The following is a 9,890-nucleotide window of genomic DNA, read 5'->3' as shown; positions in this document are numbered from 1 at the left end:
TCTGTTAGTTAAACAGATGTAAGACTCCTCAGAAGTGGGCTCGGGGCCCAACGGCCCAATCCGAGGACGCTTAGTTATCCGAGGATAGCTTAAAAAATTTTGTTAAAGGGATAGTATAGGAGAAAGGAGTGGATATTGTATATAGCGGCATAACGCACGTCCGAGGACACCAAAGTCCGAGGTGAATGTAACTTTCATTTTATTCAGGAGACTCCGCAAAGTTGTATCTGAACTGGAAATTGGTATAAACCTAATGAGGAGTCGGGAAGGTAGCAAATATCTTCCGAGCCATCACCTCCACATTAAATGACTTTCCAGCTAATCTCTAGCCGCATTAATGTGGAGGTGATACCTGAACAGTGACTAAGCAGCTTTATGGCTACTAGGCAAAAGTTCCGGTAGGGTGCTGGATGGACAGAAAGGATTCCAAAGATAAGAACTACACGTGTACGATGGAAATGGAGGAGAGAATGGAGTATATAACATAGAAACAAGGAGATAAAAAGGGATTTTTCCATAAAAAAAGGGAGGAGAAAAAAAAAAAAAAAGGAAGACGGACTGAAAGCTAGCCGAGGAGAATTTTTCTCATTCAATTTACCTAAAATATCCCTTGTTACTTGATGAGTATAGCCTTTCCTGATCAAACGTACTAGTTCTTGTACCCATGCTCTAAAAATTTATTGTTTGGGCTTGTTGGGCTGAAAACCCCATTCATACTCTAGGGTTCCAATCCAAATTGAGTCCCTACAATTGGCGCCGTTGTGGGGAGAACTTGATCTGTTGAGAAGGAAAGGCAGGTGTGATACTCGCAGATGGAGAGGGAGCATCGCAGCAACCATTGACGGGCCGCAACAGGTGGATGCTAATCAGCACTAGGCAGAGTCTAGGGGCTCTCAGCACAGTAATCCGTTGGAGATCACGAACACGGGGGGGGATCATGAGGGGAGTACCCGAACAACCCATACAGATAGAAGCCCTCTCGGGGGAAAGGCCATGCTTCCCCTGTAAGGAGCGGAGGAAATTTGCAGTCGTAAGATTAAAAAGTTGGAGAGGGAATTGCGATATGAGCGACGAAGGCGTAAGACTCATAATTTGGGCACTCCTCTGAGTCAGATGACACCAGTTATAGGCGAAGATCGAGAACTCCACCCAGTGAACCTTTTCGTGTGAGGAGGAGTACCACCGTGGGTGAAGAAATAAGAGTCCGACTCGCCAGGGTCAGGGGAATGATGCCTTGAACAAGGCTCTGAATCAGGTCTCTAAGTCGCCCTTCACGCGACATATTGAGGACGCTAGTCTTCCTCGGCGATTCCACCAGCCTGTGTTCACCATTTATAATGGTCGAACAGACCCAGTAGAACATGTTAGCCACTACAGCCAAAGAATGGCTATTCATGTCAGGGATGAGGCCTTAATGTGCAAGGTTTTCCCGTCTAGCTTAGGCCCAGTGGCAATGAGATGGTTTAATGGCTTAAGAACTAATTCTATTGACTCTTTTGAGAAGCTCACCCAGGCCTTTGGTGCCTATTTTATTACATGTAGGAGGGTTGTTCAACCCTTGGGGTCGCTACTATCCATGTCTATGCAGGAGGGAGAAACCCTAAAGGCCTACTCGGACAGATACTGGGAAATGTTCAACGAGGTAGATAAGGCTCACGACGACGTGGCTATGAACACCTTTAAGAAAGGTCTTCCAACCGAGCACGGTCTGAGGAAGTCTCTGACTGGCAAGCCTGTTACTAGTGTACGTCAGCTTATGGATCAGATAGACAAATATAGAAGAGTAGAGGAAGATCAGATGCAGGCAGAGGAAAGTCTAAAGCAATAACTCAGGAGAGGAGGAATTTTAGGCCGGACCGGTATAATAACAACTGACCTCGGAGGGACTTTGGGGGGCAGTCAGGGTCTGCCAACTCCCAGGTGGTTAGCGCCATGTTCCGAGAACCAGTGCAGCGAGTTCTGGAGAAGATAAAGGACGAGTCGTTCTTTAGGTGGCCCAATAAGATGGCAGGGGATCCTGCGAAGCGTAATCGGAACCTTTATTGCCAGTACCACCAAGACCATGGGCATATCACCAAAGATTGTAAAAATCTGTGGGATCATTTGGAGCAGCTGGTGCAAGAGGGGAAGTTGACCCATCTTCTGCATCACTCCGATGGTCGAGGAGGCCAGGCAGGCTCGGCGTTTCAGGGGGATGCTTCAAGGGGACCTCCTCTGGGCACGATAAACGTTATATTTGCTGCCCCGGGGAGAACTGAATCTTGCCCTTCCAGGGTAATGTCTGTGTCTTAGTGCTCAGAGGAGGGCTCCAGTTCGAGGCTGAAGAAGGCTAGACCGGGCACCTCGTTGGTGTTAGGTTTCTCAGAATAGGATAAGAGAGGAACCATACAACCGCATGATGATGCTTTGGTGGTTACGATTAGGATCGGAGGGTATGACGTGAGGAGGGTGAAGGTTGATGATGGAAGTGCCGCTGAGGTAATGTACCCCGATTTATTCAGGGGGTTGAATTTGAAACCTGAGGATCTAGCAACGTATAGTTCCCCTCTAGTGGGTTTCGAGGGCAAATCGGTCGCTCCGTTGGGAATGGTTAGACTACCTGTGCAGACTGGCTCAGATATGGTGAAGGTGGATTTTATCATGGTGGATGCTTTTTCTCCGTATACGGCTATTTTGGGAAAACCCTGGTTGCATGCTTTGGGGGCTGTTTCTTCCACTCTTCATCAGAAAGTGAAGTATCCCTCGGGAGGCGAGGTTTCAGAAATTTTAGAAAATCAGACCATGGTTAGGCAGTGTATGATAATGGCCATTCAACATCGGCCAGAGACAAGTACTTCGGCTGCAGCCGAGGATGATTTATAGCAATCAAGGGGTCGGGAAGCCCAGTTCGGCGCGTCCACAGAGGAGATGAGGTGTGAAAATTTGGAAAGGGTGAGCGTTGGTGATGATCCAGAGAAGTACTTTCAGGTCGGGGCTCAGTTGCCTTTGTCAGAGAAAGAGCAGTTGATTGAGGTTCTTAGGAGAAACGTTGATGTGTTTGCATGGAGCGCCTATGAAGCCCCAGGAGTGAATCCGGNAGGAAAAGTCTAGACTTAATAGATGAGCGACGAGAGAAAGCTATGGTTCAATTAGCGTACTACCAGCACAAGCTGAAGCAGGGCTATGATGCAAACGTCAGACTAAGGCCATTAGCTCCGGGAGACTTGGTGTTGAGGAAGGTCTTGGAAAATACCAAGAACCCAGCCTGGGGAAAGTTGGGGCCCAATTGGGAAGGGCCATATCGTATTACATCTGTAGCAGGGATAGGGGCTTACTATTTAGAAGATTTAGATGAAAAAACTATACTCCATCCCTGGAATGTAAGCAACCTGAGAAGGTATTATTATTAACAAGTTGTGTTTTACTTTCCTTTATAATTTATCTTGCTCTTGCAATATGTGCTTCTGAAACGAATGGAAGTATTAAACAGAAGCTAAGTCATGTCAGGTCCTCGGACCACAACTTAGTGGAAATTAGTGCACTACGAATGGAAGTATTAAACAGAAGCTAAGTCATGTCAGGTCTTCGGACCACAACTTAGTGGAAATTAGTACACTACGAATGGAAGTATTAAACAGAAGCTAAGTCATGTCAGGTCCTCGGACCACAACTTAGTGGAAATTATTACACTACGAATAGAAGTATTAAACAGAAGCTAAATCATGTCAGGTCCTCGGACCACAAACAAACTATTTAAACATCAAACTTAGTTGGAATCTATGTCTTCTAAAAGGGGTTCGTGTGACTAGAGATGCATATTGAAGTAGATGCTATGAGCATCACTTAAAGCGTTTCAAGGGGGTCAATACCTCTTTGGATGAAAGGTAAAAGTGCTATCCTAGATATGTATACTTTTCTAATGAATGCTACAGGGAGCCTTTATAAGGCCGCGGAGGTCACTATTATAGCCTGTTTTGAGTTCTCAATGATTGTGTATAAAGTTATGATTCTTCCCTATCATGTCAACTTTCATCCTTTTTACAGTCCAAGATCATAAGAAAAGTAGATAAAACAAATGCAAGTAATGAAGAGCAATCATACATGAAATTATATAAGTAATAAACGAAACCCCAATATCTCTTATAAGTTTTCAAAAAGAACTACGCATTGCAACTAGGAACATCCTTAAAAGGATTAAAAAAATAAAGAAGGAAAAACGAGATGAAAAGGACACTAAAAGGAATTTGACTACAAGCAACTATTTGGTTAACTTTATTTAGAGCTTGGGTGGAGGGGCTTTGCCAGCTGCCTCAGGAGGAACGTTCTTTTCCTGCGCCATAGGAGCTTCTTCAGCAGGCAGGGTGGTTGAGGCTAAGGCCTGTTCAAAAGTGTGAGAGGCCGCTCCGTCTTTGGGCCCTGCTACTTCTTTAGCCGAGGATAGATCCTTTGCTTTTTCAGGCATTTGTGGCTGCTCTTGCTGATTGAGCGAGGGATGAGCCTGAGTTTGAACTTCCTTAGGTGGCTCAGCAGCAGTAGAGGATGCCTCCCCTTGTGGAGTAGAGGGAGTGGAGGCCCGAATAGCTGGGGGGAAATAAATATTTTCAGGTTTTGCTCAACTCTGATGAGGATTCAACTCCAGCTCGGTTGAGAGCCTCTTGCCAGGTCAAGGCACAGTACTCCCGGCACACGACAGGCACCTCAGCTCGGAAAGTGTCCTCTGTCTCATCGACACCCACATTGTAACCCTGCTGCTCAGCGACGTCTCTTTCTTTTTTAGCCTCGGCTTTGGCTTTTTCAGCCTGATCTTTGAGCTTCTGGACTTCCTCCAGTTGTTTCTGCAGAGCTAGCACCTGTTCCTTAGAGGCTGCTAGCTGGGCATTGGCGTCACGCAGAAGCTGCCTTTAGAACCCCTCCAAAGCTGAGTCAGCACTCTTTCGAGCGCTTTCTTCGGCTGCTAACTTTTTCTTCAGCTGCACAATGTTTTGCTCAGAAGCATTCAGTGTGCGCACAGCTGTTATCTTTTTCTTCCTCTCCTCGTCTATTTGCTGGTGGTAGGATTCGGCTATCTCCTCCAGCCTAAAGGTGGCTTGAACGGCCTAGAGAAAAAGGAGTTAGAAATACACAAAAAAAAAAAATGTGTGTATAACAAAAAACAAACAAACAACAGTAAAAATGTAACGGTAAAAGCGTCATACCATGCCCAAATATCTTTTGGTATTTTGAAAGACCTCGTCTCTCTTGATCGCTCTCAGCTCAGCCATGTCCTTGGGAAGAAGAAGTGTTTCCTCTAATGCTGAGGCGACTCGACACCCAAGTCCGCCACTAAAGTCCCTGATTGAAGCATCCTCCCTTAGGGGCTTCTCATCGAGCATAGGGGCTGGGAGCCAGGCCTCAGGTTTCGAGGACTGAGTGGTTGTCTTATCCACCCATTGCTGTGACCCATGGCTTGTTTTCTGCTGCTTAGCAGCTCTTTGGTCCTCACCCTCACGGGTAGTGTGAGTCCTCCCTGCGTCCATCACGTCTTTACCCTTTGGCTCTCTCCTCCTCTTTGGATCAGTGGGCTCGGTCACGGTCGGTTGGGGTGACTGAGGAGGCGGAGGAGGGAGAGCTGGGGGGTTGACCTGAACTTGCTTTTCCACCACCCTCCCAGGCTGTCCCTCGATTACGTCTTTCAAGCTCCTCTGGCTTCTCCTTTGAATACCCATTTTCTCAGAGGTCACCTCAGGAGATTGGGGTTGGTTAAAAACTTCGAATTCGTCGGCAGAATCAGACAACTCTACAAGTCCTCCCGAGGTGTCTTCTTCTTCTTCTTCCTTTTCTTCTTCGGCCTCTTTTTCTTTTTCTTCTTCTCCCTCTCTCACTTTTTGGGGAACGGAGCGTGATGATGAAGCTCCTATAGAGGGAGTGGCCTTAGGCGATGGTTCAGTGAAGGGCACACCTTCAGGAATGGGGGTGCCCTCAGGAACAATGAATCCCTCAAAGGCTACACTGATACGGTGGAGCCGAGGATTTTTTGCCTTTATCACGTACTTGGGAGCCTGAAAGGCTTTTGAAACGGGGTCGTACTTGAGTATTAAATGTGCTGCTCTTAATTGGCCGTCGGAGGGATTCACATACACCTCGGATCGTAGGATTCTATCTAGGCTCTCTCTATTGATCAGCCTGAAATTACGTCTAGTGGCGCGCTTGTCTGCAAAATAATTAAAACATGAAAGAAAATTTTTGTCAGAAATAAGAATAGCTTCAATTAAAAATTTAACCTGACTTATAAGGGGCGTACATCCTAGGAATCCCACCTGGTTGTCCCTCTTCAGTCGGACAAGGCAAACCATCATGCCACTCCCCGGAGAAAATAAGGAAATCGTCTTTTAAACCCTTGTTTGAGGTAGGGAGGCACTGGATCAATCTTACTGCAGGGTACCTAAACTTAAGGTAATATCCCTGATCCTTTAAATGATTGAGGTTATATACCCAGTTCACATCGTGATGGGTCAAACCTAAATTGTACGAGGCATTTAAAGCCTCTATACTCCCAAGCACCCTGAACATATTCGAGGCGCACTGTGTGTGAGATAATCTGAAGAACCTGAGGTAACTTCTCGTCAGACTACCCATTGGGATAGTCATCCCTCCCTCGATAAAAGCTATCATAGGGATGACTACCTCCCCCGTTTTTCTATCGTGCAACCAAGTTTGTGGGGAAGCATATCTCATACCCACTATTAAAGGAATCCTATACTTAGCCCTAAATGATTCTATTTGCTCCTCGGAATCAACTAGATACTTAAATCTACCCATTTTCTAACAGTAGTAAAGAAAAACTGATGCAGAAGATGGAAAACTGGGGAAGGTTAAGGAAACTTACAGGTTTGGAAAACAAGCTCCTCGGACGGGCTCTTAGTATTTATGAGAGCGTGGAGTAATGAGAGAGAGACAGATTCAATGAATATGTGCTGAGACGGTGTAATTTGTAACTGAAGAGAGATTTGATTTGAAAGGCACTTTATATGGGCACAGAAAGTGGGAGCGGGAAAAATCCCGCCCATAAATGCAAAGGATCCCCCACCGTTAGATTTACATCAGGCCGTTGAACGTGTGGGACAACAGAGCAGCCATCATTTAATAATGGCGTGCTCCTGACGCCGAAACGTCAGGAGCGTGCCTTGGGCAAGCAAAAGGACATTCTGAAAGCGGAGGAAACCTACGAAATAAATGAAGGTTGGGTATCAAAATCTCCATTTTTCCCGAGGTGACAAAAAGCGAGATTTTGAGGGGCTATTGTGGGGCCTGTTAGTTAAAAGATATGGGAATCCTCAGAAGTGGGCTCGGGGCCCAACGGCCCAATCCGAGGACGCTTAGTTATCCGAAGATAGCTTAAAATTTTATTATTATTATTAAAGGGATAATATAGGGGAAAGGAGTGGATATTGTATATAGCGGCATAACGCACGTTCGAGGACACCAAAGTCTGAGGTGAATGTAACTTTCATTTTATTCAGGAGACTCCGCAAAGTTGTATCTGAACTGGAAATTGGGTATGAGCTTAAGGAGGAGTCGGGGAGGGTAGCAAATATCTTCCAAGGCCATCACCTCCACATTAAATGCTTTCCAGCTAACCCTCTGGCCGCATTAATGTGGAGGTGATACCTGAACAGTGACTAAGCAGCTTTATGGCCACTGAGCAAAAGTTCCAGTAGGTGCTGGATGGGACAGAAAGGAGCTCCCAAGATAAGAACTACACGTGTACGATGGAAATGGAGGATAGAACGGAGTATATAACATAGAAACGAATGAGATAAATGAGGAGATTCCATAAAAAAGAAAAGAGGAAGAAAAAGGAGGAAAGAAGGCGGACTGAAACCTAGCCGAGGAAAATTTTTCTCATTCAATCAACCTGAAATATCCCTTGTTACTCGATGAGTATAACCTTTCCTGTCAAACGGTACTAGTTCTTGAACCCATGCTCTAAAAATTTATTGTTTGGGCTTGTTGGGCTGAAAACCCATTCATACTCTGGGTCCAATCCAAATTGAGTCCCTACAATTTCTACATACATTTGTGTTGACATTTCAATATATGTCTGATTTTTCTTTCATAATTGTATTTTTAATTATATATTTTCTTAATAAATTAATTATTTATGATTTATCATCAAGTTATTTATTTGAATATGGACTTTTTATTTATATAGTATAAATTAAATATTCTATCATTAGAAATTTTATAATAAAAAACTATTGAGCTCTTTAATAACTTATACAAAGAGTGTTCTATAATTATTATTGCATTAATTATTTATGATATTAAGTGCAGGGATAAGGGCCCAAATTCATGTACTGGCCCTTAGACTTGGCCGAGGACTTTGTCTGTCCGAGGAGGATAAACAGCAGCGAGGGTGTTAAGCTCAGAATCCTATAAGAAAAATACAAATGAAAGGGTTGAGAAAGTTGGTATGAGGAGGAACATCTTCCCAGACAAGCAAGGCATGGATCGAACGTATACCTTATCATTCAAGGTAACTTTCCAGGACGATCTACTAATAGAGACAGGAAATATGATCGTGTAAAAGGGATGAGAGTTCAGAGGAATCTAAGAAAAAGTTGCTACCACCGCATTGAATGCAACAACTACTTTTCTAGCCGCATTTATGTGGAGAAGACTCCTAAACAGTGCTACCTTGGCTACCACAACTCACAGAGAGCAAAAGGGGGCATCTGACGAGACAGACACTCAAGTGAGGGCTCAAATGATCAACAAGTGTAGGATCAAGATGGTCTAAAAGGAGCTATATAATGTAAAAGACCCTCCATGAGGAAGGGGATCAAAAAATTAAGAAAGAAATCCTGTAGCAATCTAGAACCAGAGTTGTAATAAAGCTTTAAGGGAAATACCTAAGAATCAATCTCCTCGGACTTGGCCGATGACGATTTTCCTTAAGGATATGTCTATTATCTTTCCTTCATTGTCATTAAAATCTACTAGCTCGTCACTTGATTCACTAAAGCATAGTTTTCTAACCCATCATCTACAAATTTATTGTTTTAGGCTTTTTGGGCTAAAGTCCACACCCTTGTTGGGTTTGAAAACCAAAAAAGGGTCCTTACAAATGGTGCCATCTGTGGGAAGAATACTTGAGTGATAGTGAGTGCAACATTCAACCATGGTAGGTTCAGGTCCACAACAGGTAGAGTCTATAGGATCCCAACGTGAAAATCCTTTTGTAAACCTTGAGCGAAGAGGACATCGAGAAGGGAGTGTGCATACCGTCCAGATGGGTAGAAGTTAGTCCCGAGGAAAGGGTCACCTCCCTCAAAAGGAGAATACTAGAGCCCTGCAACGGTAAGTTGACTAGCTTAAGAGAAAGTTGCGCCATGCACAGTGAGAGCGAGCCCCCTCTAGCCTGATGATTCCCCTGATGAAGGAGAGGATGCCAGTTACAGACAGAGGTCAAGGACCCCACCTAGTGAGTCTTTCTCCTACAAGAAGGAGCACTGCCACAAATGCAAGCACAAGAGCCCGCCATGCAAAGGCCTGGGAAATGACGCTATGAGTAGGGCATTAAACCAGATTTCTAGGTCACCATTCACATGCAAGATTAAAGATGCGAGACTTCCCCGACGATTCAATCAACCAACGTTCACCATCTACGATGGTCGAACAGATCCTGTGGAACATGTGAGCCATTTCAACTAGAGAATGACTGTCCACTCTAAGGACGAAGCCTTGATGTGCAAAGTGTTCCCCTCCAGTCTTGGACCCATGGCCATGAGATGGTTCGATGGCTTGAGGGCAAGTTCCATAGATTCCTTCAAGGGGCTCACCTAGGCATTTAGCTCTCGTTTCATTACTAGTAGCAGGGTTTCTCGGCCCTTAGACTCTCTACTGTCCTTGTCCATACGAGATGGGAGAAA

General features: G+C 44.8%; 2 protein-coding genes across 2 annotated transcripts; both read left to right on the top strand.

The window, feature by feature from the left end:
• Positions 1 to 1,384: 1,384 nt before the first annotated feature.
• LOC136061939 (uncharacterized) lies at positions 1,385 to 1,828 on the top strand. Its single transcript, XM_065760400.1, has one exon. The coding sequence runs from the start codon at positions 1,385 to 1,387 to the stop codon at positions 1,826 to 1,828; it is 444 nt and encodes a 147-aa protein (XP_065616472.1).
• Positions 1,829 to 1,932: 104 nt separating this feature from the next.
• On the top strand, positions 1,933 to 2,862 carry LOC136061938 (uncharacterized). Its single transcript, XM_065760399.1, has 2 exons — positions 1,933 to 2,279; positions 2,424 to 2,862. Exons 1-2 carry the CDS (start codon positions 1,933 to 1,935, stop codon positions 2,860 to 2,862), a joined length of 786 nt encoding a protein of 261 aa, XP_065616471.1.
• Positions 2,863 to 9,890: the final 7,028 nt, after the last annotated feature.

The sequence above is a fragment of the Quercus suber genome, unplaced genomic scaffold (genome assembly GCF_002906115.3).
Source record: "Quercus suber isolate HL8 unplaced genomic scaffold, Cork oak 2.0 scaffold_365, whole genome shotgun sequence".
Classification (NCBI taxonomy): domain Eukaryota; kingdom Viridiplantae; phylum Streptophyta; class Magnoliopsida; order Fagales; family Fagaceae; genus Quercus; species Quercus suber.
Note: the sequence above shows the minus strand (reverse complement) of the source record. Positions and strands in the feature narration are given on the sequence as shown.

Coding starts and splice junctions, on each gene's coding strand:
- LOC136061939 (XM_065760400.1), top strand. CDS start 1,385: ATGGCTATTCATGTCAGGGATGAGGCCTTAATGTGCAAGGTTTTCCCG.
- LOC136061938 (XM_065760399.1), top strand. CDS start 1,933: ATGTTCCGAGAACCAGTGCAGCGAGTTCTGGAGAAGATAAAGGACGAG. Junction 2,280..2,423: donor TCTTGCCCTTCCAGGGTAAT/GTCTGTGTCTTA, acceptor GGTTACGATTAG/GATCGGAGGGTATGACGTGA.